General features: G+C 44.7%; 1 protein-coding gene across 1 annotated transcript in view; it reads left to right on the top strand.

Annotated features, from left to right (window-relative positions):
* Nucleotides 1-27,959, top strand: part of LOC116975666 (potassium voltage-gated channel subfamily H member 8-like) — an 851,239-nt gene that overhangs the window by 687,081 nt on the left and 136,199 nt on the right. Inside the window, exon 10 of the mRNA XM_033024992.1 lies at nt 21,176-21,425. Within this exon, the coding sequence (XP_032880883.1) occupies nt 21,176-21,425 (250 nt within the window). The remainder of the gene's footprint in view (nt 1-21,175; nt 21,426-27,959) is intronic.

Genomic DNA, 27,959 nt, shown 5'->3' on the forward strand with positions numbered 1-27,959 from the left:
TTAAGTCAATGATGATGCGACATCCACCATCTTTTTTAGTTTTCGTGAATATGTTGAATACAAACTCTAGAGAGTCATGTTTCAATCTCTCTATTACTCCTTTGGCATATAACCTCCCCAGTTCTGCATGTCCTTCCAATCTTTCCTGTTGTGAGAGTACAAACTCTCGGTTGGGCACATGTTGAACTGGGGGCATGTCTTTTTGGATTAACTCAATTTCATATCCCTGAATACTTTGTAGTATATAATTATCAGTAGTAATTGATCTCCATGCCTCCCAAAACGGGTGTAACCTTCCCCCTGTTAGTACAGAACCTACACCTTTTATGTTCTGGAAGGAACCAGACCCACCTACCTCCATGGTTACCGGTGGCACATTCACTTCATTGGCTTCTGCGGATGAGGCGCCGGGGTGCGGGGTGTGGGGTTGGCACATTTTCCATGAGGGTCTCTCTGGGCCTTGGCCTAAAAAAGACCTTTGTGGTTGCTGCGCGGCCCTCATGCTTTCACCAGCATCCTGGTGTCGATGCCTGCTGGTGGATGCATAGGGGTGCTGCCGTCTGGGGTGTTTGGTCTTGCTCGTTCCTGATGATGCCCACATGAGCCCGACGGCTTTAGCCTCTTCATCAAGCTCTTTGACTTGCTTTGACAAATTTCCCCCAAATAGCAGTATTTGTGGTTGTGTTCCAGCTGTTTTACACAACCCGGCAAATTTGAGGTTTAGTGCAGGTTTTATTGCGCTCTTTCTTAGGCAATTGATCTCGTACTGAGTATTGCGGAGCAGCGCCAGTGTATCCTGCTGAGTGTCCATCATCTCCGTACCATCCACGCAACGAGCGTACGCCGTAATGCCCGATGTCAGAAGCTTCAAAATCTTCTGCATTTTGACCTCCTGGGCTCTTATGCCAGCTCCTATGTACGCCCAGATTGCACTGTTCACTGCAGGGACATTTAAAGAAATACAGCTCAGGAGGCATGTATTTCTCTGTAGTTTCATTGATTACCTGCTCCTGTAATGGATGGAAAGACAGGTAGTCGATGTTGGCCGCCAGTTTTGTCTGTAACGGCTGCCCTGATTGCGGTCGCACCGCAAATTTGGTGACCACTCCCAGCAGCTCTTTTGGATCCTGCACCCCCAGCACACTGCCGGTTTCTTCAGGCATGTCTCCTTCTTCGGGGCCAGCCCAGCCCTGGCCCGTAATGCTCCCCTCTGTTGAGGGAGATGCATTAAACAGTCTTGGGTAAGGTGCTATTATGGGTGTACGATGACCCCCATGGTGACCATACTCCTGGAGCATGTCACATTAGAGCATTTGCTCCATCAACCGCTCCATGCGGGAAATGTGGTCACCTCCACTGCTCCCGGGCAGCGAGTCCTCCTGGCCCGACTCATCCGAGTCAACCGGCCGGACAGACTTCTGCTTGGCTTTGCCTCCAGTCCGCTGCACTGGTTTGGGCTGTGCAGCTTGCGGTTCTGGTCCCAGCTGAGCAGGATTAGCATCGGTAACTACAGACCGCAATGACTGCGGTCCAGGTGCCGGTGGTCGCCCTTGACTGCCGGAACTTTCGCAGTCCCCGCAGTAACTCGAGACGCGATCTTCTTGGACTTCTTCCCCTTTTCCATTGTTTTGCTAGAACAGAAAACACACAAGGGCAAGAAATATGACCTCAGATAAAGTAACTTACCTGTAGGTCTCGTTTTTAAACTTTGCCGCTGGAGAACACTTCCCCCGCTCATCGCTGTGCAATGCGTGAGACGATATATCGCGCATGCGTGCTGGCGGGGTCTTCATGTCGTCACTCACGTGACTCCGAAGTAAAATAGCCTGATGGCTGTGGGGAAGTAGCTATTCCTGAACCTGGTCGTTGCAGTCTTCAGGCTCTTGTACCTTCTACCTGAAGGTAGCGGGGTGATGAGTGTGTGGCCAGGATGATGTGGGTCCTTAATGATGCTGCCAGCCTTTTTGAGGCAGCGATCGCGGTAGATCCCCTCGATGGAAGGAAGAGCCGATGATAGACTGAGCAGTGTTTTCCTCTCCAGGGCGCTCAAGTTGTCGAACCAAGCCACGATGCAACCGGTCAGCATGCTCTCTACTGTACACCTGTAGAAGTTAGAGAGAGTCTGGGAGAGACAAACCGACTCTCCGTAATATTCTCAGGAAGTAGAGGCACTGATGAGCTTTCTTGATAATTGCATTAGTGTTCTCGGACCAGGAAAGATCTTCAGAGATGTGCATGCCCAGGAATTTGAAGTTCTTGACCCTTTCAACCATCGACCTGTTGATATAAATGGGACTGTGGGTCCCCCTCCTACTCCTTCCAAAGTACACAATCAGTTCCTTAGTTTTGATGGTGTTGAGGGCCAGGTTATTGTGCTGGCACCATATGGACAGTCGCTCGATCTCTCTTCTGTATTTTGACTCATCCCCATCAGTGATACGTCCCACAACAGTGGTGTCGTCAGCGAACTTGATGATGGAGTTCGCACTGTGATCGGCTATGCAGTCATGAGTATAGAGTGAGTACAGCAGGGGGCTGAGCACGCAGCCTTGAGGTGCTCCCGTGCTGATTGTTATCGAGGCTGACACATTTCCACCAATAAGAACAGACTGTGGTCTGTGGATGAGGAAGTCGAGGATCCAGTTGCAGAGGGATGCGCAGAGACCCAGTTCTGTGAGTTTGGTAACCAGCTTGGAAGGGATGATTGTGTTAAATGCCGAGCTGTAATCAATGAATAACAGCCTGACATCTGAGTTTTTGTTGTCCAAGTGGTTCAAAGTGGAGTGGAGGGCCAGCGAGATCGCATCCACCATTGATCTGTTGTGGCGGTAAGCGGAGTGCAGTGGGTCCAGGTTTTTGTCGAGGTAGGAGTTGATTTGCTCCATGATCAACCTCTCAAAGCACTTCATCACCATAGGCGTTAATGCCACTGGTCGATAGTCATTGAGGCACGTCACCTTACTCTTCTTAGGCACTGGTATAATTGATGCCCTTTTAAAGCAGGTGGGGACCTCAGAAGTGAGAGGTTGAAAATGTCCGTAAAAACTCCAGCCAGTTGGTCCGCACAGGTTTTTAGAACACGGCCGGGTATACCATCAGGTCCAGGCACTTTTCAAGGGTTTACCCCTCTGAAGGATTTCCTGACGTCGGCCACTGTGACGGAGACTGAAATACCATCACAGTGAATGGGGATCGGGAAGGCACATCAGTGTTCTCCCTATCAAAGCGTGCGTAAAGTGCATTGAGCTCGTCAGGGAGTGATGTTTCACCGACATTCTAGCTGCCTCCTGGTTTCGCCTTGTAGGAGGTGATTGCATTCAGGCTGCCGAACATATCGTCTCATCCTTCAGTTTGGAGCAGAAGTCCCTTTTGGCCGTTTTGATAGAAACATAGAAACATAGAAAATAGGTGCAGGAGTAGGCCATTCGGCCCTTCGAGCCTGCACCGCCATTCAATATGATCATGGCTGATCATCCAGCTCAGTATCCCGGACCTGCCTTCTCTCCATACCCCCTAATCCCTTTAGCCACAAAGGCCACATCGAACTCCCTCTTCAATATAGCCAATGAACTGGCCTCAACTACCCTCTGTGGCAGAGAGTTCCAGAGATTCACCACTCTCTGTGTGAAAAATATTTTTCTCATCTCAGTCCTAAAGGCTTTCCCCTTTATCCTTAAACTGTGATCCCTTGTCCTGGAACTCCGCAACATCGGGAACAATCTTCCTGCATCTAACCTGTCCAACCCCTGATGGCCTTACCAAGGTCGTATCTGGACTTCTTGTAGGCCACTGTATCATCAGACGTGAATGCCCGGTGTCTGGACTTCAGAAGAGTGCGAATCTCAAAGTTCATCCAAGGTTTCTGATTGGGAAACACTCGGAAGGTTTTTGTAGGGATGTAGGGAGCACGACACACAACTACATAAAAGTTAACATACACATCCACCACAGCGGATTCCCCACATTCCTCACTGTGATGGAAGGCAGTAAAGTCCAACTTCTTCCTCTTTATTCTCCCACGTCGGGGCGCTCGAAGTCTCTGTGTCGGGGCAATCGAAGATCCTGCGGCTTGGAGTTCCCAAAGTCGGTCTCTGACTAGAGATGGCGAGCTCCACAATGGGATCCCAATTTGGGTTCATCTACCTGAGACGTGCATTGCAGAACAGTGCAGCATGTCCAACATGACTATTAGAGATATTAGATTCACCTTTGAAAAACACTATTTGGGAACGATCAGCATTACTGAGGACTGGTTTATGAACAGCACCATATTAACATTAGTATGGTGAAAAATATCGCCAGAAATGAGCATTAGATATTGTAGATATGCGAGTTTTGGATATTGGAGAAATAATGTTTGAATATCTCATACAAAAGTAGAGACTCGTTTGTCAGTACTGGGCCTGTACTCGCTGGAGTTTGGAAGGATGAGGGGGAACCTCACTGAAACTTATAGAATAGTGAGAGGCTTGGATAGAGTGGGTGTGGAGAGGATGTTTCCACTAGTGGAAAAGTCTAGGACTAAAGGTCATAGCCTCAGAAATAAAGGATGTTCCTTTGGGAAGGAGACGAGGAGAAATTTATTTTGTTGAAGGGTGGTGAATCTGTGTAATTCTTTACCATAGAAGGCTGTGGAGGCCAAGTAATTTGATGTTTTTAAGTCAGAGATACATTTTTGATTATTACAGGTGTCAGGGGTTATGGGGAGAAGGCAGGAGGTTGGGGTGAGGAGGGAGAGATAGATCAGCCATGATTGAATGGCAAATTAGACTTGATGGGCCGAATGGCCTAATTTTGCTCCTAGTACATGGCCTTATGTCTCAAGAAACATAAAAATAGGTGCAGGAGTAGGCCATTCAGCCCTTTGAGCCAGCACCGCCATTCAATATGATCATGGCTGGTCATCCAAAATCAGTACCCAGTTCCTGCTTTCTCCCCATATCCCTTGATTCCAATAGCCCCAAGAGCTAAATCTAACTCTTGCTGGAATCTTGCGTTAAATATAAATTGCTGGAGTAACTCAGTGACTTGCTGAGTTACTCCAGTACTTTGTGCATCACACAAAATAGGCCTTTTTAATGATTGGCATCAACGGTTAATGAAATATGAACACAACGCATTGATGTGAAACTACACCTGTGCAGTGCTTGATGTTGAAGAGTCAAGAGACAAATATTCCATAATCATTTCAGTATCACCCTTTGATAAATGTGTACACAATAGAAACATAGAAACATAGAAAATAAGTGCATGAGGAGGCCATTTGAGCCTTCGAGCCAGCACTGCCATTCATTGTGATCATGGGTGATCACCCACGATCAATAACCCGTGCCTGCCTTCTCCCCATATCCATTGACTGCAATCTTTAAGAGCTCTATCTAGCTCTCTCTTGAAAGCATCCAAAGAATCGGCCTCCACTGCCTTTTGAGGAAGAGAATTCCACAGAATCGCGACTCTCTGGGTGAAAATATTTTTCCTCATCATTCAAAACAGCCTACCCCTTATTTCTTAAACTGTAGCCGCTGGTTCTGGACTCCCCCAACATCGGGGACATGTTTCCTGCCTCTAGCGTGTCTAAACCTTTTAATAATCTTCTGTTTCAATAAGATCTCCTCTCATCCGTCTAAATTATAGGGTATACAAGCCCAGCCGCTCCATTCTGTCAACATTTGACAGTCCCGCCATCCTGGGAATTAACCTCGTGAACCTACGCTGCACTCCCTCAATAGCAAGAATGCCCTTCTTCAAATTTGGAATCCAAAATTGCACACAATACTCCAGGTGTGGTCTCACCAGGGCCCTGTACAACTGCAGAAGGACCTCTTTGCTCCTATACTCAACTCTCTTGTTATGAAGGCCAACATGCCATTCTTCACTGCATGCGGTACCTGCATGCTTACTTTCAGGGACTGATGTACAAGGACACCCAGATCTTGTTCCTAACCTGATACCATTACAATAATAATCTGCCTTCCTGTTTTTGCCACCAAAGTGGTTAATCTCACATGTATCCACATTAAACTGCATCTGCCATTTATCTGCCCACTCACCCAACCTGTCCAAGTCACCCTGCATTCTCTTAGCATCTTCTTCACAGTTCGCACTGCCACCCAGCTTTGTGTCATCTGCAAATTTGGAGTCTGCAAAGATTCGGATTAGTCAAGCAGGATTTCCCCTTCATAAATCCATGCTGACTTGGACCAATCCTGTTACTGCTATCCAAATGCGCCGTTATTACTTCTTTAATAATTTACTCCAGCAGCTTCCCCACCACCGATGTCAGGCTAACTGGTCTATAATTCCCCGTTATCTCTCTCGCTCCTTTCTTGAAAAGTGAGATAACATTAGCTACCCTCCAATCCACAGGAACTGATCCTGAATCTATAGAACATTGGAAAATGATCACCAATGCATCCAAGATTTCCAGATTGAGTACCCTGGGATGCAGACCATCAGGACCTGGGGATTTATCAGCCTTCAGTCCCATCAGTCTACCCAATACTATTTCTCGCCTAATGCAAATGTCTTTCAGTTCCTCTGTCTCCCTTGATCCTCTGTCCTCTAGTACATCTGTGAGATTGTTGTGTCTTCCTTAGTGGACAGAACCAAAGTACCTGTTCAACTCTTCTGCCATTTCCTTGTCCCCATAATAATTTTACCTGTTTCTGCCTTCAAGGGACCCACATTTGTCTTTAATAATCTTTTTCTCTTAACATATCTAACCATATAACAATTACAGCACAGAAACAGGCCATCTCGGCCCTACAAGTCCGTGCCGAACAACTTTTTTCCCTTAGTCCCACCTGCCTGCACTCATACCATAACCCTCCATTCCCTTCTCATCCATATGCCTATCCAATTTATTTTTAAATGATACCAACGAACCTGCCGCCACCACTTCCAGTGGAAGCTCATTCCACACCGCTACCACTCTCTGAGTAAAGAAGTTCCCCCTCATGTTACCCCTAAACTTCTGTCCCTTAATTCTGAAGTCATGTCCTCTTGTTTGAATCTTCCCTATTCTCAAAGGGAAAAGCTTGATCACATCAACTCTGTCTATCCCTCTCATCATTTTAAAGACCTCTATCAAGTCCCCCCTTAACCTTCTGCGCTCCAGAGAATAAAGACCTAACTTATTCAACCTAAAGAAGCTTTTACTGTCCTTCTTTATATTCCTGGCCAGCTTCCCCTCGTACTTCATCTTTTCACTCTGTATTGCCCTTTTTGTTACCTTCTGTTGTCCTTTGAAAGTTTCCCAATCCTCTGGCTTCCCGCTACTCTTTGCTATGTTATACACCTTTTCTTTTAGTTTTATTCCATCCCTAACTTCTATTGTCAGCCACGGTAGCCTCTTACTCCCCTTAGAATCTTTCTTCCTCTTTGGAATGACATAACCATATAATAACAATTACAGCACGGAAACAGGCCATCTCGACCCCTCTAGTCCGTGCCGAACACATAATCTCCCCTAGTCCCATATACCTGCGCTCAGACCATAACCCTCCATTCCTTTCCCATCCATATAACTATCCAATTTATTTTTAAATGATAAAAACGAACCTGCCTCCACCACCTTCACTGGAAGCTCATTCCACACAGCTACCACTCTCTGAGTAAAGAAGTTCCCCCTCATGTTACCCCTAAACTTCAGTCCCTTAATTCTCAAGTCATGTCCCCTTGTTTGAATCTTCCCTACTCTCAGTGGGAAAAGCTTTTCCACGTCAACTCTGTCTATCCCTCTCATCATTTTAAAAACCTCTATCAAGTCCCCCCTTAACCTTCTGGGCTCCAAAGAATAAAGCCCTAACTTGTTCAACCTTTCTCTGTAACTTAGTTGCTGAAACCCAGGCAACTTTCTAGTAAATTTGGACATGGTCCTGCATCTTCTAGATTATGCCCAGAAATTCCTGCCATTGCTGTTCCACCGTCATTTCTGCTAGGATCCTTTTCCAGTCGACCTTGGCCAACTCCCCTCTCATGCCTTCATAGTCCCCTTTGTTCAACTGCAACACTAACACTTCAGATTTAACCTTCTCCCTCTCAAATTGCAGCTTAAAACTTACCCCGGTTCCTTTACCTTGAGTCCCCTTATTAAATCCGGTTCATTAGACAACACTAAATCCAGAATTGCCTTCTCTCTGGTAGGCTCCAATACAAGCTGCTCTAAGAATCCATCTCAGAGGCACTCCACAAAACCCCTTTCTTGGGGTCCAGAACCAATCTGATTTTCCCAGTCTATCTACATGTTGAAATCTCCCATAACCACATTGGCATTACCATTGTTACATGCCAATTTAAACTCCTGCTGCAACTTGCACCCTATATCCAGGCTACTGTCTGGGGGCCTGCAGATAACTCCCATTAGTGTCTTCTTACCTTTACAATTCCTCAATTATATCCACAGCGACTCTGCATCGTCAATCCCTATGTCACCCCTCGCAAGGGGCTGAATTTCAACTAATTAACTAAATCTGGTTCACTACTCATTATTCAATCTGCAAATTGCCTTGCTGGTGATTGTTTTGATCACACAGAGTGCTTCCTGAGCAAGAAAGACTTGTAGAATGAATTTCATGGACATAGTATGCCTCAGAATGTTCACAACTAATGAAGTGCTTTGGGAATTGCACTCAATGATGTGTGGAATTGTAAAATCCCCCACCAGTCTGACATGACCTGAACTATTTATCCATATCTGTAAAATATCTCCCATTAAAATCTATCTATCTTGTGTTTGTGCTTACAATGTGTATCAGCATATTTCTGATATTTCATATATAATATATACTAGACTAAGTGGGATCCATTGTCACATGGGTGGCCTGGTCCCCCAACGCAACCCGTTCCCCCAACGCAATATTCCACCACTCACCCGCTCCCCCAACGCAACCCATTCCCTCAACGCAATTTTCCACCACTCACCTATAGCACCCCAACTGCGCTGGGCGGCTCATTTTCCCTTATCCCTCAGCACGCCCCTCCCCCTCCTCTTCATCCGCTCTGTTTTTAAACTAAAAAAAAAATGCAAGCTCTTGCTGCAAGGACTTTAAAAAAAATCCAATTCCACCTCCCCTGCCTCGCCCAGCAAATATCTCTTTGCCCTTGGGAGCACACTGTTGATTGGCAGCTTATGTAAATGAGATCACATTGTGACATCATAGCTGCAAACTGCCAGCATCTGCCACCATCTGCCATTGTAGTGTTCGTCATTCTTTCTCAAACAGGATTTTATAAAGTTGAAAACATGAAGAACTTGTAAAATATAACATCAATCTGAACGAAACTTGATACAAACCATCAGAGGACAATTGTGAGTAAGGTGGTGCAAAGATTTTAGCGCTATCATGTACCGTTCTGGCGTAGTTGCGGGAGCACATTTACAGACATGCTCACACATGCATAGAAACAAACAAGATGAGAGTATTAGTAATATATAGATAGATAGATATGAAATATATATCTATATATTTATGTATGAAATATGAGAAATATATATATAATTCTCATATAAGGCATTCTCATATTGCTCGAGTGGACAAGCAAATTAATGAAATACAACAAATCAGTGAAATCAAATGCAAAGTGTTGACATAATGGGTTGAAATACACATTTGTTTTTGAGGTTGACTGAGTGTCATTTACGTTCATTGTTAACAATTAAGTATTTTTTGAGTATTTCCAGATATGACACATGTACAGGCGGAGTGGATCTGGATGCTTGTTGGTAAACACATAAAGCTGGAGTGACTCAACGGAATAGGCAGCATCTCTGGAGAAAAGGAATAGGTGACGTTTCGGGCCGCGACTCTTCGTCAGACTGAGAGTCAGGGGAAAGGGAAAGAGAGATATAGACGGTGATGTAGAGAGATATAGAACAAATTAATGAAAGATATGCAAAAAAGTAATGATAATGAAGGAAGCAGGCCTTGTGTGCTAGGTGAAAACAAGTTACAGACAATGAGACGCAACATGATGACTTTGAACCTGATACCATTTGGGTGGGGGAGAGATGGAGAGAGAGAGGGGATGCAAGGGTTAATTGAAGGTAAAGAAATCAGTAATCATGAACGTGCCTAAGCAAAATATGAGCCTTGAAATTGTGGTGTATCAATTATTACCCCTTTCAGCCCAAAGTTCATCATAAACTTTCCACTTTGGTGTTGATCAATGACCACCTGCTGCGCACTTACAGTGTCAAAAGGCAGGATTTGTGATGTAATCATTTGTTGAAAGAGATAAATTGCAAGGAACATTTTAAATGGCAACATTTTTAAGTTACGTTCAATAGAATGGAAGAAGTAAATGAAATAGCTTTTATGTAGCATATTATTTTCTCAAAGATTCCAAAGCTGTTTCCAGTCACTGAGATATTCATCAGTTCAAATTAGTTGGATTATTTCCATTCCTTGTGCATATATTTCCTGTTGCAAGAAGGTTACATCTGCAAAGTGCGAATTCTGGAAATATCTCCGATATATCACTTTTGTAGGTGCAAAGTAATTGGATAATGTCTTGCTCTTTGTGGTAGCCTTTCTCACATCCTAAGTCCTGAAAATCTGTCATTTCTTATCATGTACAATCCAGGCTTGCTTCTGGTGCCTGGTTAGTCCAGGAGAAAAAGTCTGCATGCTGAATAAATTTCACCCTGTATAAAAATCTGTATTGTTATTAAGAATTAAATATGAGATAACTAGTGATATAAGTCTATCTGAATCATCTGATTTTTCGCCAGACTCTTCGCTTTTGAAGTTATGTTACAAAGATAGTACTGAATTTAAAATTAGATTCAGCAGCACATTAATAAAATAAAAACAGTAAAATAATTTCAATAACTACTGAATTTCATTATTCAGTTATTTCACAAGGAATGTTAGATGAAGATTCTACCCATTAATAATTTGACATGTAACATGTAGATATAAGGTATGTAGTGCCAGGTCAACAATGACTACACTAACATTTGCATGGGGTGCACGGACGTAATTTGGTTTATTTATAATGACAAGAGAGTCCAGGTTTACAATGGGACGCTGTCTCTAATTGCCACTGTGCATGTGAGGAGACGCTGGTGAATTCGGGCTTGTCCCAGAAGCTCACCCTTGCCTCGAGAGGAGGCGCTGGCAGTTTTAGGCTTATCTTGGCAGCTCAGCTTTGGGCTTCATGCATGAGGCACAGCAATCTCAGACTTACACCTGCAGTTCACACTTACACCTGCAGTCGCATGTAGTCGCCCAAAAAATTGCCTAAGTGGCGATAACCCCATTCTCCTGCCTTCTCCCCATAACTTCTAACATGCATACTAATCAAGAATCTATCTATCTCTGCCTTAAAAATATCCATTAACTTGACCAACACAGCCTCCTGTGGCAAAGAATTCCACAGATTCACCACCCTCTGACTAATGAAATTCCTACTCATCTCCTTCCTAAAGCAACGTCCTTTAATTCTGAGGCTGTGACCTCTGGTCCTAGACTCTCGCACTCATGGAAACAACCTCTCCACATCCACTCTAACCAAGCCTTTCACTATTCGATCAGTTTCAATGAGGTCCCCCCTCAAGATTATGCCTGACCAGCTATTGTTTTTTGTAATGTCACTCATTCTATTCCACATCAGCATTTTCAGGTTTAAATCCAGTGAAATGTATATCATTATCCTATGTTCAGGAGAACATGTGTTAGGACTAGTCGACTACCAGTCCCCTAAGACTACACACTTGTCAATAAGATAATAGCTATTCTTGAGCTCATTCATTTTCCTGCCTGGTACCCATATCTTTTGATTTTGTTAAAGTATAAAAATCTTTTGTTCCAGCCTTTGACTCAACATAGCCATTCATAACCACACTAGGTAGAGAATTATAAACATTCCGAGTCCTAAATGGCTAAACTTATTCCCAATAGGCGAACTTCTTACCAGAACACAAAGTGCTGAGATACTCAGCTGGTCAGGCGGCATCTGTGGAGGGAACGGACACAAGACGCTTCAGGTCGGGACCCTTCTGCAGATTGATCTCTGCCCCTGAACCGACCAGCGATCCCCGCATATTAACACTATTCTACACACACTAGGGACAATTTACACATACACCAAGCCAATTAACCTACTACCTGTACATCTTTGGAGAGTGGGAGGAAACTGAAAATCTCCGAAAAAACTCACGTGGTCACAGGTAGAAGGTGCAAACTCCATACAGACAGCACCGGTGGTCGGGAATTAACCCGCGTCTCTGGAGCTGTAAGCACTATAAGGCAGCAACTCTACCGCTGCGCCACCGTGACGCACGGTGCATAGGTTTATCATATTTGATCTTTTTTAAAACAACCCTCATCACAGAAATCATAGATAGAGTCGTAGTCATAGATTCAGTGTGGAAACAGGCCCTTCGGCCCAACTTGCCCACACCAGCCAATATGTCCCAGCTACACTCGTCCCACCTGCCTGCATTTGGCCAATGTCCCTTTAAATCCATTCTATCCATGTGCCTGTCTAACTGTTTCTTAAATGGTGGGATTGTCCCTGCCTCAACTACCTCCTCTGGCATCTTGTTCTTATACACCTACCACCCTTTGTGTGAAAAAGTTACCCCTCGGATTCCTATTAAATCTTTTCCCCCTGAACCTTAAATGTATGTCCTCTGGTCTTTGATTCACCTATTCTGCACAAGAGACTCTGTGCATCTACCCAAACTATTCCTCACATGAATTTTTACACCTCTATAGGTTCACCCCTCATCCTCCTGCGCTCCAAGGAATAGAGTCCCAGCCTACTCACCCTCTCCCTATAGCTCACACCCTCTAGTCCTGGCAACATCCTCGTAAATCTTCTCTGTACCCTATCCAGTTTGACAACATCTTCCCTATAACATGGTGTCCAAAACTGAACACAATACTCTAAATGCGGCCTCACCAATGTCTTATACAACTGCAACATGTCCTCCCAACTTCTAAACTCTAAATCAATTGTATGAATCTTTGTTGTGTGTATCTAAAATAAGTATACAGCATTCTTCCTTAGTTACAGAAACCACCACAGTACTCAAAGCGTGGTTTCATCAAATCTCTCCACAAATATAGTAAGATTTCTTACCCTGCTCCCTTGAAATGTTTGCAAATATTATATTTATTTTCCTAACTGTTTGTTGTACTACCATGTTTGTTTTCTGTGATTCATGTAAAAATACATCAAAATCAAATGTTTTTCATGATTTGGAAAAGGTGTTTGTCTGTTATTCTTCTAAAGTAAGTCTTCTCACAGCCACCACACGTAGATTACAAGTGATAGGAGCAGAATTAGGCCATTCGGTCCATCAAGTCTATTCCGCCATTTAATCTTGGCTGATCTATCTCTCACTCCTAACCCCATTCTCCTACCTTCTCCCGATAACCTCTGATGTGCATTCTCCCAAACTTCCATTTGTTCGTTTGTTTAAGAACGAACTGCAGGAGCTGGAAAAATCGAAGGTAGACAAAAATGCTGGAGAAACTCAGCGGATGGGGCAGCATCTATGGAGTGAAGGAACAGGCGACGTTTCAGGGTCTTGACCCGAAACGTCACCTATTCCTTCGCTCCATAGATGCTGCCTCACCCGCTGAGTTTCTCCAGCATTTTAGTCTACCTTCTATTTATTCATTTGTACATTTTGTCCATCTTTGCAGCTTTTATTCCACCTTGCTTTGGTTGGGCTCTTCATAAAAATAATTAATATAGATTATAAATAGCCGATTGGCACTTTCATTGTTGGTGGAATTCATCATTGATTCCAGATGTCAGCACATCCTTTGGCCATCTGAAAAGAGTTTGAAGATCAAAACCAAACCTCAGCATAATCTTCTTATTCTGGTGGGCAGCAGAGATCCCTCAGGTGCTCCTTTGAAACATGGACTCCTTAAAACAAGATTCTCAAAGCTTCTGGAAACTGAAAGCTTCTACCACAATGCTGATTTCACAAGCTCCTCCAAACTAGCCGGATAAGCAAAGCAAGGTCAGAATCCTCCCTCAGGCCCACATTGACAGCATCAAAGCTTGAATGAAATACCTCCATCTCTTAGAGGAAGAGTTCACATTTTACGACTGACTCCTGAGATTAACACTCCAGAGTTCTGTCAAGCCAAGAGATATCAAACACTTTTTTTGTAGCTGTAGTGATATAATGCAGTAGCATGTGTCAGCACCCCATCCCTCCGATGCTGCTCTGATTCCCATCACCGCAGGCAGGCCAGGTGAGGCCTCGTTTTTCGACAGCCCTCCCCACTCTCCAGCCTTCCCTGCTCTCCGACAACCTTCCTCTCTCTCCAAGGGCCCTCGTCCCTCTCCTGTGGCCCACCTCACCCTCCCACAGCCGTCCTCGCTCACTGACAGTCTTACTTGCTCTCGGCGACGCAGGTCCAATTGACATGAGTTTGGAGTCTGTGTTGGGTGAGCCGGGCCTGCCAGGCGGATGCTCTGTCCTTGGTGGATGGGTGGGTGAGCCGGGCCTGCTGGAGGGCCTGGCCCTGCTCACCGAGACCCCGCTCTCAGCTGCACGGGTCCTTCCTCACTCTTTGCCGCACCGGTCCTTCCTGACTGACATATGAGGAAAGAATGATCGACTGGGTTTGTATTCATTGGAATTTGGAAGGATGAGAGAGGATCTTATAGAAATATATATCATTCTTAAAGGATTAGACAGGCTAGAACCAGGGTTAAGAATAATGGGTAGGCCGTTGAGGACTGAGATGAGGAAAAAAATTTTCACCCAGCGTTGTGAATCTGTGGAATTCTCTGCCACAGAAGGCAGTGGAGGCCAATTCACTGGATGTTTTCAAGAGAGAGTTAGATATAGATCTTAGGGCTGAAGGAATCAAGGGATATGGGGTAAAAGCAGGAACGGGGAGCTAATTTTTTTATCAGCCATGATCATATTGAATGGCAGTGCTGGCTCCTGCACCTATTTTCTATGTTTATATGAGCCTCACCCTCAACAGTCCCCCCACCTGTCGGGGCCTGCGTTGGCAAGGTGACGAGTGATAGCTTGTGCCCAACTCACAGTGAATTCTAACCTGGAATACCCTCACAAATGAGCTGTAAATGTGTGACCTGTTTCATAGCAGACATATTTTAATACAAAGGTTATAGCTTCAGGAGCTACATGTAGGTACATGGTATATTGTTTATTCAGTCACACACCCTATACAGTAGAAATTCAGGAAGGTTAGCTTTGAACTGTTGGAACTTTGTAAGAATCCTGTAGTCATCCTTGCAACATTCATCGTACTTTAATCCCACAGTGTGCATCGCAAGTAAAATTAACTCCTTTGACCTTTTGTTTCATTATTTTGTTCTAATGTGTGCTCCCTGGGAGAAAAATGGCATTCAAGTGACTTATTGCTGCAAAGTGTATTTCTCTGGACAAAGGATGTTTACTCCAGTATTTTGTGTCTAGGAAGATAGACACAAAATGCTGGAGTAACTCAGCAGGACAGACAGCATCTCTGGAGAGAAGGAATGGGTGACGTTTCGGGTCGAGACTCTCCTCAGTGGTTGTTTTGTGTTAGTTGCCTCCACGAGCAGAACTGTGTGAATTTATACATGGAGGGCAAAGGATATTCAGGAGAAAGTTGTGAGATGCCAAATAATCCAGTGGAACTATTACTGGTACGTGTAGTCAACATAAACTTTGCATCATGTTCAACCCTTAAAGTATTATTCATATATTTTATATTTAAATATTATGTACAACACCAGCTAGCTAACTGGTTTCAGAACTGGCTTGGTGGAAATTGTCAGAGGGTGGTAGTTGGGTTTCTTTGCCTGATGGAGGCATGTGACCAGTGGTGTACTACAGGGTTCTGTGCTGTGTCCACTGTTGTTTGTCATCTATATCATATTTTACTTCGGAGTCACGTGAGTGACTACGTGAAAAACCCCGCTTCCAACGCATGCATGTCATATCGCTACACGCATTGCAACGAGTCACAGCAGGCGGAACAACGTTCCCCTAGTGGAGAATTTGAAAGTCGGGAGCAGCAGGTAAGAGACTCTGCATTCCTTCCACTTACCTTTTAGGTGGAGACATGGACCGGATCCATGAAGGCTGCGGAAAACTGGCGGGTGAGAACCGCGGAGTGCGGGCAGCCGGCAGCAGCAGCAACGGCACGCGAACCTTCCGGAGAGGAAACAGCTGTGCCCGACTTCGCTCCCGCACCGGCAAAATTCACTTCTCGGCCGGGCGGGAAGCGAAGCAAAAGACGTCCCATATGCCAGTCTCATGCGAGTCTGGCTTGGAGCAGTCGCCAGCGGCCAGTGCCGAGATTACCGGGGCCGGTTGAAGCAGCTCGAGGACAGGGAACAACCACGAGGGACCAGTGCTGTAAGTACCGGGGTTGGTCCGAGGGGTCCCCTACGGCAGCCAGGATCGGCCAGTACTGAGGGCATTGGAGCCGGTTTGACCGGCTGCAAAACGACCGCAGAGGGACCAGTGCCGTGAGCACCGGGGTCGGTCCCAGCGGTTTAAGATTAACGAGCAGCCGGGAGCGGCCAGTGCTGAAAGCATTGGAGCCGGTTTGACCGGCTGCGGAACTACCGCGAGGGACCAGTGCCGTGAGCACCGGGGTCGGCCCGAGCGGTTGGAGCTAACGGGCATTGGAGCTGGTTTGACCGGCTGGAGAACAACCGCAAGCGACCAGTGCCCGTGAGAACCGGGGTCGGCGGTTGCTCAAGGAGATCCTCCGTGGCAGACTCCGGGAGATGGAGGCTGCCACAGTGGGCAACTAGTAAGCCCCACAGCGGTACCCCTCGGGGGCTGCACAGTGTCTCTTCCTCATCAGAGGAGAACACGGAGGATCAGTTCTGGGCAGACCCTGAACGGGCCGCAGAACTACTCACCTCCAGTGAACCTGGGGTGAAAGGAAACATGTTGGAACTCCCTGAGGGACGCTCAGGCCAACGGTGTGTGGGCGGCACAGTGCCCGTTAGCACTGCACCGCGCTGGAATTGCAGTTGCAGCGCCGCAGGGAAGTACTGACGGCACAGGGGCCGTGAACACTGCACCGCGTTGGCACTGCAGGACCTACACCTGGGAGAACATACCTCGTTGGAGAGATGCAGGTCCAAGAAGAAAGCCTCTAGTGGGTAAGTCCCGTGCCAGCACCTTTTTACAGGGCTGTAGCTCACTTCTATTACTACAGGGAAGTGCTTGAGAGAATGACAGATCCAGGAGATGAAAGCAGCACCTTCTATAGGGCTATATCATGCTTTCTCCCTCCCCAGCAGACTCTTCTATCAGAAGAATGCTGGGGTCAAGTCCTGGACAGGTAATAGCTATATTGCTGTAACTATGAGGTGATGCCATTCTTAGTCACCAAGTCATAGAGTGCATTATTGGTCATTTCCTGATAGAAATACAGGAATTATATGTTGAGATGAAGGATTTATCAGGCCAAAATTGATGGCATATTCCATCCTCATCTGGCAGTCACAAGGGAGTGTCTGTTTTATGTTTCAGGGGAAATCAACAGGGATAAGTTAAAGCTAACTGGGGAAGATCTATTAACCAGATTAGAAGCTAGCATAGACCACGTGGCTTGCTATCAACTGGTGGGGCTAACATTAGCCATAGCTGTCGCTGGCCACCGAGGATTGTAAATCCATGAATGTGCTAACCATTTATTTATGCTCCTGGAACATCCAACCGGGATTGACGCGGGCCTGCGTTAACCCCAAACCTCCAAGCAAAACCCTTTATTTGGAGGTGACCCAGCTAGAAGGTCAAGGAGTTGGACGATGAAGCCAATCTGGAGCTCACCTAGACGTCCAAACATCGTCCTCAAAGGTATCGCCTTATGCTGGAAGATGTATACACCCACAACACACGGCCTCGGGGATCCAGAAGGAGGCCTATGGAGCTACCTACAGAAGCTATAATTGAACTACAGTGGTGGGAACATAACATTAGGTATTGCTCCAACCCAATCATCATTGACAACCCGTCTATGGTATTACAAACAGATGCCAGCGCCATTGGTTGGGGAGCCATTAATTTTGTTTCTAGTTGTGGAGGGATGTGGAAGACAGTGGAGGTGGCATATATATTAATTATATGGGTGGAAATATATCGACATCTTGTGATCAATTGGCAAATTTAATTTGGCAATGGTGTATCCAAAGAAACATTTGGATATCGGCAACATACCTACCAGGGAAGCTAAATTCAGTGGCAGACATCAGATCACGCAAATTTAACGAAAACACGGAATGGATGTTAAATAAAAAAGTATTTGCTGAAATTACAGCAAAATATGGTACGCCAGATATTGATCTTTTTGCATCCAGGTTGAATCACCAACTACCAAGGTATGTGTCATGGGAACCAGACCCTGGGGCAGAAGCTACAGATGCTTTCTCACTGCATTGGGGGAAATGGTGTTTTTATGCATTTCCTCCATTCTGCCTCATCAATCGGGTACTAAGGAAAATTCAACAAGATTCGGCATCTGGGATTCTCATAGTACCCGATTGGCCTACTCAACCGTGGTTTCGGTTATACAGGGGATGGTGTTAGAACCATGTTCCCTTATTGGACATAGCCAAAATTTACTAATTCATCCAGTGACTGAGGGCAGTCACCCGTGCCATAAGAATATGGATTTGTTGATTTGTAGAGTCTGAAAGACCCACTACACGGCATGGGGCTGTCAGACAGGACTATGAATCCCATCACATCAGCACAAAGACTGTTAACACAAAAGCAGTACCTCGGACATATCAAGAAATGGGGCAAATACTGCTTTGACAACAACCTCGACCAAAGAGCCAAGAACATTCCGGCTGTATTGGAATTTCTAACAAGCCTCCATTGTGATAAACGATTGGGCTACAGTGCCATTAATAGTGCCAGAAGTGCACTCTCCAATTACCTATCACAAGGAACGGAGCGGCACACGGTGGGAACGCACCCCCTGGTAACAAAACTTATGAGGGGCATATTTAATGCAAAACCCCCAAAAACCAGGTACTACAGAATCTGGGATGTGGGTGTCATTTTGACCATGCTGAGAGTTGGTCGCCCATAACAGCATTATCACTGCAGAAACTGACCATGAAGATGGTTATGTTCATGGCGTTAGTTACCGCACAACGAGTCCAGTCATTAAACAAACTGAGCCTGGACTGCTTGATGATCTCACCCGAGAAACTGGTATTTGTCATACATGATTTAATAAAACAAAACAGACCAGGTTCATCGGGGCAAGTGATCGAATTTATGGCATATCCAAATGACGAAAACCTGTGTATAGCCAAACATATCCTATTATACATGGAAAATACCAAGATCATTCGAGGTCAGGAAATGGCTCTGTTAATTTCTTACAAGAAACCGCACAAAAGGGTCACGACCCAAACTATCTCAAGGTGGCTGAAATATGTCCTAAAGATGGCAGGAATAGACACTAATGTTTTAAATCTCATTCCACCAGGGCTGCAGCGACGTCCGCAGCAAAAATTCTGGAGGTGCCCACAGACCAAATCCTCAGAATGACAGGATGGTCATCGGGAAAGACTTTCCAAAGGTTTTATAACAAACCAGTTTTGGATCCATCATCACTTTCTGAAAGCATGTTACGTTCAATAATATAATTTGCCCGAAAGGTTACAGGGCTATGATTTCAACTTAATCAATTTATTTTTCGTAAAAGCACACAAGTTTTTGTATGGGTGTGTTCAAAAATTGCTAACGATACCTTTCTCCCAATACTCAAGGCAGTTGTGAAGCATGGACTCGTTCCACGGCATGAGGTCACAGAGCTTTGAAATCTTCACGCAGTCACTCACGTGACTCCGAAGTAAAATAGTAAGATTAAACGAGAACTTTCCAGTTTGAAGTTTGATCTGTATTTTATGAGGAGGAACGTTGAGGGAATACGTGCCCTCCGCTCCCACCCTCCTATGATCATATCAAAAACTGGTATCTCTTTGATAATCTTACTATGTTAGGTCATTATAGTTTTCTGTGACCTCACACCGCTGCTTTAAAGAATGACACGCATGCGTTGGAAGCGGGGTTCTTCACGTATTCCCTCAACGTTCCTCCTCATAAAATACAGATCAAACTTCAAACTGGTAAGTTCTCGTTTAATCTTACTATTTTGGATAATTGTCCAAAATGTCTGTCCGGCCTTCTCCCTGTGACCACATGGGTTTTTTCCGAGATCTTCTGTTTCCTCCCACACTCCAAAGACGTATAGGTTTGTAGGTTAATTGGCTTGGTATAAATGTAAATTGTCCCTAGTGTGTAGGAAAGTGTTAATGAGCGGGGATCGCTGGTTGGTGCGGGCTCGGTGGGCCAAAGGGCCTGCTTCTGTGCTGTACCTCTTAACTAAACTAATAATACATTCAATGTGGTTAGTAAATCTGTGTATGACATTACATCTGGTGGTGAGGAAGGCTATTTAAGTTACAGCAGGGTCTGGATCAACTATGGAAGTGGACCCAGGGATGGCCAGTAGGTTTCACAGATAAACAAGAGGCCATGTATTTTGGTAAGTCACCCACGGTAGGATTTACACAGTAAGTGGTAGGGGCATGGAGTATATTTTAGAGCAGAGACAGCAAGGCGCAAAGAGGTACATGCAGTAGCTTCCCAAAAGAGACCTTTGGGGCAATTTCTTCAGCAGAGAGTGATATGCATATGGAACGAGCTGTCAGAGGAAGCTGTGAAGTGGGTATGGAAAGGAAATGTTGTGGACGATCTGGGCCAAACGCAGGCGGGCGGGAGTATCTGAGCTATAAAACCTGTCTGGCATGGACTAGTTGCGCTGAACGGCCAGTTTCTACGCTGTGTAGCTAGATAACTGTAACACTGTTTCATGTCGCTTTTCTGTTGTGCTGCAGTGAGTAAGAATGCCATTGTCCTCTCAGGGACATATTGACAATCAAACATTCTTGACGACTCTTGACTACTTGCATTTATGCTCCTTTGATGTCCAAGTTTCTATTAAGTTATTGTATATAGCAGGTCTTTCGAAAATAACACCTACTGGATTCTGTTTAGATGGTGGTGAGATAAAGTTTACAAACACTGGGATCAATGATATCTGTAAGTTTATTGAAAAATGTGCTCTTTGTTTGACCAGGGGATAAGATTCTGTTGTGTCGGTTCTAATGAAGCTGTCCTCTATTGTCATTCCATCCATAGCTTCTGAAAGATTTTCCTGACGAGCTACGGGCAGACATTGCAATGCATCTGAACAAAGAAATCCTTCAGCTGCCTATATTTGAATCATCTAGCCGTGGGTGCCTTCGATCTCTCTCCCTCAGCATCAAAACCTCTTTCTGTGCCCCTGGGGAATACCTCATCCGCCAGGGCGATGCTCTGCAAGCCATCTACTTTGTCTGCTCAGGTTCCATGGAGGTCCTGAAGGACAACACTGTACTGGCCATTCTAGGTAAGTGGATGCATATAACATATAACATATAACAATTACAGCACGGAAACAGGCCATCTCGGCCCTACAAGTCCGTGCCGAACAACTTTTTTCCCTTAGTCCCACCTGCCTGCACTCATACCATAACCCTCCATTCCCTTCTCATCCATATGCCTATCCAATTTATTTGTAAATGATACCAACGAACCTGCCGCCACCACTTCCACTGGAAGCTCATTCCACACCGCTACCACTCTCTGAGTAAAGAAGTTCCCCCTCATGTTACCCCTAAACTTCTGTCCCTTAATTCTGAAGTCATGTCCTCTTGTTTGAATCTTCCCTATTCTCAAAGGAAAACGCTTGATCACATGTTATAGAAAAATAGAAACATAGAAAATAGGTGCAGGAGTAGGCCATTCGGCCCTTCGAGCCTGCACCGCCATTCAATATGATCATGGCTGATCATCCAACTCAGTATCCGTACCTGCCTTCTCTCCATACCCCCTGATCCCCTTAGCCACAAGGGCCACATCTAACTCCCTCTTAAATATAGCCAATGAACTGGCCTCAACTACCTTCTGCGGGAGAGAATTCCAGAGATTCACCACTCTCTGTGTGAAAAAAGTTTTCCTCATCTCGATCCTAAAAGATTTCCCCCTTATCCTTAAACTGTGACCCCTTGTTCTGGACTTCCCCAACATCGGGAACAATCTTCCTGCATCTAGCCTGTCCAACCCTTAAGAATTTTGTATGTATGTATTGTATGTATTGACAACTACACCCGCTACCGCACAGGTTGCTGATAATTTGAAAAGAAAAACAGTCTTGACAGTCCGAAGAAGGGTCTCGACCCGAAACGTCACCCATTCCTTCTCTCCAGAGATGCTGCCCGTCCCGCTGAGTTGCTCCAGCATTCTGTGTCTATCATTGGTGTGAACCAGCATCTGCAGTTCATATTGAATGATCTTGAATGATCATATTGAATGGCGGTGCAGGCTCGAAGGGCCGAATGGCCTACTCCTGCACATGTTTTCTATATTTCCTATACACTTGAACTGACCAGTATTCTTTCCACTATTTCTGTGTGATGTAGAACTGGAGGAATAGACAGCTAATGATGTATAACCGTGAGTGGGGGGGAACATGGAGGAGCCGGGCGTGCTTTTTAACTTTGTCAGTGACGTAGGTGGCCGCTATTTGCATACATTGGTTGCAAGCAAAGAATCTCACTGCCTTGTTATGTGACAATAAAGTATTCCATTCCATATTCTTCTGATGTATATCTGATGTATATTCACCAATGTAAGACATGTTGTGTGACAGACAGTCAACACACAGCACATCACCACAGACAGTCAGATGGGAAGATAGGTTATTTTAGAACTATATTTCCTTTTATACCACAGATTGAGTACTGCGTAATTGTTCTGGTCATCATCAACAGGAGAATGTGAGTGCATGGAAGCAATTGATATCGGTGTTAATCTAAAACCCGGTGAGAAACTATGAAAATCTGTTTTTTATGCTATCCAGGCAAATCATATCATACATCAGGAGGTGCAAACGTGAAAATAAACAGTTTAGAATGTAGTCTAACAGAGAAATTGCAGATCAAAAAAAGTGAATGGGTCACAATGAGAGCAATTCATCTGTTGTATATGAATTCATTCCAAGCAATTGCTTCAACTCCTTTACTTTTTTAGAATTAGAATTAGAATTAGATTAGAATTAGATCATTTATTTGTCATTCAGACCTTACGGTCTGAACGAAATGTTGTTACCTGCAGCCATACATACAATAATAAACAACAGAACAGACACAAATTAACATCCACCACAGTGAGTCCACCAAGCACCTCCTCACTGTGATGGAGGCAAAAATCTTAGGGCTGCTGTCTCTTCCCTCCTCTTCTCCCTCTGCGCTGAGGTGATACCCCAACGGGCGATGGTAAGTCAGTCGCCCTCACGTGCCGGGTCGCCCTCACATGAGCGCCGTTCCACCCTCGAGCCAGGCCGCCCTCACGGGAGCGCCGTTCCACCCTCGAGCCAGGCCGCCCTCACCGGAGCGCCGTTATCCTCGAGCCGGGCCGCCCTCACAGGAGCGCCGTTACCCTCGAGCCAGGCCGCCCTCATGGGAGCGCCGTTACCCTCGAGCCAGGCCGCCCTCACGGGAGCGCCGTTACCCTCGAGCCAGGCCGCCCTCACGGGAGCGCCGTTACCCTCGAGCCAGGCCGCCCTCACGGGGAGCGCCGTTATCCTCGAGCCAGGCCGCCTCATGGGAGCGCCGTTAACCTCGAGCTGGGCCGCCCTCACAGGAGCGCCGTTACCCTCAAGCTGGGCCGCCCTCTCGGGAGCGTCTCAGCCCCTCACGGGAGCACCGTTACCCTCGAGCCGGGCCGCCCTCACGGGAACATCTCAGCCCCTCATGGGTGCGCCGTTCCAGCCCCGAGCCGGGCCGCCCTCACGGGAGCGAGCCCAGGGCGAGTCCTGACAGCTTCTGCCTCCGAAGCCTCGAGGTCGCCAGCTCCGCCATTAGGCCTCAGCGCAGACGGAGGCAGAGAAGGGGGTTACGACAAGAAAGTCGCATTCCCCCAAAGGGAGAGACAGAAAGCCCTGTTTCAACCCCCCCCCCATAACACAAACCTAAAAACCAAAACTTAACTAAACAAGACGAAAAAACAACACAAAAAAGTAAAAACAAACGGACTGCAGGCGAGCCGCAGCCGTTCACCAGCGCCGCCACTTCCAGTACTGGCGTTGTGTACCAAGAATGTGTTGTGTATAAATGGAGGCTTAACTGCATTTCCTCTTAAGATCTATTTGTTAACCAGACTGCCTCTATACGACAAAAATAGATTCATCAAAATTAGTCTCCCCTGTGTCCCTCTGCGACTTTATTCCTCATTCGATCCATAGCTATGTGCACCGGCTTAAGACTAAAACCATTTGGCCTTTCATGAATTGACATGCTACTTTCTTGAACACCTGACTTACTCTTACCATTCAAAACATCATTTCTGAACAATTTTTGTGGTCGGCGTGCCTTTTGCTGTAATCATGTTCAGTACACAACAATCCCACTTCTACAATCCTCAATTTAAAATTTGTGCAACATTTTTATTAAATATTCCTGCTATTCCTTTGTTCATGGATTGTATGAATATCTTCATCTTTATCCTCTTTTTTTTTTTTTTCCTATGAGCAATTCAGAGCAAGAGTACATCAGCTCGTTTCTTAGACACAAAAGTAGCGTATTCTTAAACTAAAGATAGCCATAAAATGCAGGAGTAACACAACGGGTCGGGCAGCTTCTCTGAAGAAAATAGTTCCGGTGGCATTTCTGGTCAGGACCTTACTGACCGAAGAAGGGTCCCGACCTGAAACGTCACCGATTCATGTCCTCCAGAGGTGCTGCCTGACCCACTGAGTTACTCCTGCAGTTTATGTCTTAAACCAGCAACTGCAGTTTCTTTTTATGATCAGTATGTTTCTTGGTGGATTTACAAGGTGACCAATAACAATGATATGAAACAGCACGAGAGGGGAATAAGAGCTGCTTCATAATTCCAATATTTCATTGTCCATTCCATTGGCATTGATATTTCATAGAATGTAAATTTATCTGAGTCAGAGGTTGCAACTAATCAGGCAGATATCTAATTAGGTTAGTGGATGCTCAACCAGTCAATTTCTTAAAACATGTATTGAATGATTACCTGTCTACATGGAATTGAAAGGTACGAAGATAAATATATGCCCACAGTACAGACATGATGTGTAAATATTGTATTGAGACAAGTTGATTTATGTGTACTTCCATTTACGTTTCATTTCTCCATCAAGAGATATAAATTAAGAGCTGTGCCAATATATTGAAGTGGCGTTGAGAGGACACATACCTGTTCATGTTCAAGTTTTTTTTAAACATTTCCAAACAAACATGTCCTATTAAGGTGAAGGGGAAAAGATTTAATAGGAATCTGAGGGGTCTGGTTTTATACTGCCATCGTAGAGTCTGTCCTCACCTTCTCCATCATGGTCTGGTTTGGCTCAGCCACCAAGCACGACATCCGGAGGCTGCAGCGAATGGTTCGATCAGCTGAGAAGGTTATTGGCTGCAACCTTCCCCCATTGACGAATTGTACACTGCAAGGACCAGGAAGCGAGCGGGTAAGATCATCTCTGACCCCTCTCACTCTGAAGTACTTCTCTCTGGGAGGCGACTCCGGACTGTCAAAGCCGCCACAGCCAGACTTAAAAACAGCTTTTATCCACGAGCAGTAGCTCCACTCAATAACCAGTAGTGTGTAGCCTCCATTTGCTCTGGAATTTTATTTCATTCTTCAGATGTCTAAATTATACTGTTTTATTTCGTAATTGTCTACTGTATATCATGTTGTTATCCTGCGAGCAAAGCACCAAGGCCAATTCCTTGTATATATACACACTTGGCTAATAAAATGTATTCAATTCACATTTTCACACACAGAGTGGTGGGTGTATGGAACAAGCTGCCAGAGGAGGTATTTGAGGCAAGGACTCTCCCAATGCTTAAGCAGCAGCTAGACAGGTAAATGGATAGGACAGGTGTGCAGGGATATGGACCAAGCGCAGGCAGGTGGGACTAGTGTAGCTGGGACATGTTAGCCGGTGTGTGCAAGTTAGCCGAAGGATCTGTTTCCACACAGTGTCCCTCTATGACTCTATGACTATTAATTCTACTACCCACAAGATTCTGTATAAATTCTAAAATTAATTGCAGCTCACGTCATTGTTATTTGATTAACAAAATGTGTGAAATAATAGGAGCCAGTATTGGAAATATTAGTAGGCTTACTAAATATTTACAATGTTATTCTATGTTAATTTCTGAACATCTGAAGAAAGACAGAATAACTTTGAGTTCTAACACTTCATAAGAACTGGCTGCTTCGAATGTTGCCGATAATATTTATAATGCATTAAAGGATGGAGGCGCTGAATGACAAATGAAAGTGAAAGATAATGTTGATCAAGCCATCAGAATGTAATACTATGCCTGGATTTTTTTCTGCATTATATTTCTTACTTTCCTTGAATTATACGTTTGATTTGTTGAACTACACACCAGGCATAAAGTGATCGAAAAATTAAATCACTCAGAGTATTTCATTAATTACTGTAATTTTCTACTCTTAGATTTTGATATTAAGACTGTAAGTGAGCTATATTTATCTGGTCTGCTAAATTGTTTACTTTGAACCTTTGAGCTTACCAATATACTTTCAATCCTATTGAAAAAAATGAGTAAACATCACAGATAGCTTGGAACTTGGGGCGGGAATTTTTCACAGTGGGTGGAGGATATATGGAATGAGCTTCCAGAAGAGGTATTTGAGGCAAGTACTTTAACAACATTTAAAAGGCATTTGGTCATGTACATGGATAGGAAAGGCATTTGGTCAGGTACATGGATAGGAAAGGCATTTGGTCAGGTACATGGATAGGAAAGGCAATTGGTCAGGTACATGGATAGGAAAGGCAATTGGTCAGGTACATGGATAGGAAAGGCATTGAAGGTTATGGACAAAAAGCAGGGAAATAGGACTAGCTTGGCTGAGGATCTTGTTGGGATTAACCAGTTAGGGTGAAGGGCCTGTTTCCATTCTGTATGAGTCTATGATTTTCCTAATGATTTAGTTATCTATCCAAGGTCACCACAAAACTGAGATGTCTTGAATTCCAGGTCACCACAAACTGAGATGTCTTGAGTTTAGCATTTTATTTATTGCTATGGAGAATGGCCATGCATGAGTGTATATTTAGAACAAAGTTCATTCAGAGGAGATGTTGTTAGTATTCTGAGATTAGAAAAGGTTATGTCGTTTGAGATCCTTTTTTGGCTCCGATCAGTCTCAAATTTATTAGCATCAAATGATACAAGGAGCAAGGATCGGGGGAATTTTTCAGATTATTCAGGCGTTAAGGTTCTTCTCACCACAGCTGGTGACTTTGACCTGTTGGAATTCCCACAACCAGCTTATCTTTATTATTTTTGCACATTCTCTCAGCATTGGTGCATGATGAGATGCTAACAGATGGATAATTGCAGGTCTAATTAGTGCTCCTGTTTGTACACATGTGTGTACTTTAACCATTTTCAATCTTGGTACAACAAAAATTAAGTGTTTAAATATATTTGATCACTGGGCATGCTTTATTTCTGTGGTTATTGAACAGTAGATGTTTACTGAGTAAATATACCACCATGAAATACTTTTATCCCCATTGTATGTATGTGAGATTGTTTTTATTTGAATTTTTATGACTGAGAGCAACGCAGCAATTTATATTTGACAACATTATTGTACCAGCCCTAATGTCCTTTGAGGAACAACTGAGGTATTTATGCAGATCACTTTGTTGTGTTACAGGAGGGGGTGGGTGGAGAAACATCTGTAGAATAAGACTCAGTCTGAAGAAGCGTCTCGACCCGTAATGTCACCTATTCTTTCTCTCTAGAGATGAGTTACTTCAGCATTTTGTGACTATCTTGGGTTTAAACCAGCATCTGCA

This window comes from Amblyraja radiata, chromosome 7, assembly GCF_010909765.2.
Source record: "Amblyraja radiata isolate CabotCenter1 chromosome 7, sAmbRad1.1.pri, whole genome shotgun sequence".
Taxonomy (NCBI): Eukaryota; Metazoa; Chordata; class Chondrichthyes; order Rajiformes; family Rajidae; genus Amblyraja; species Amblyraja radiata.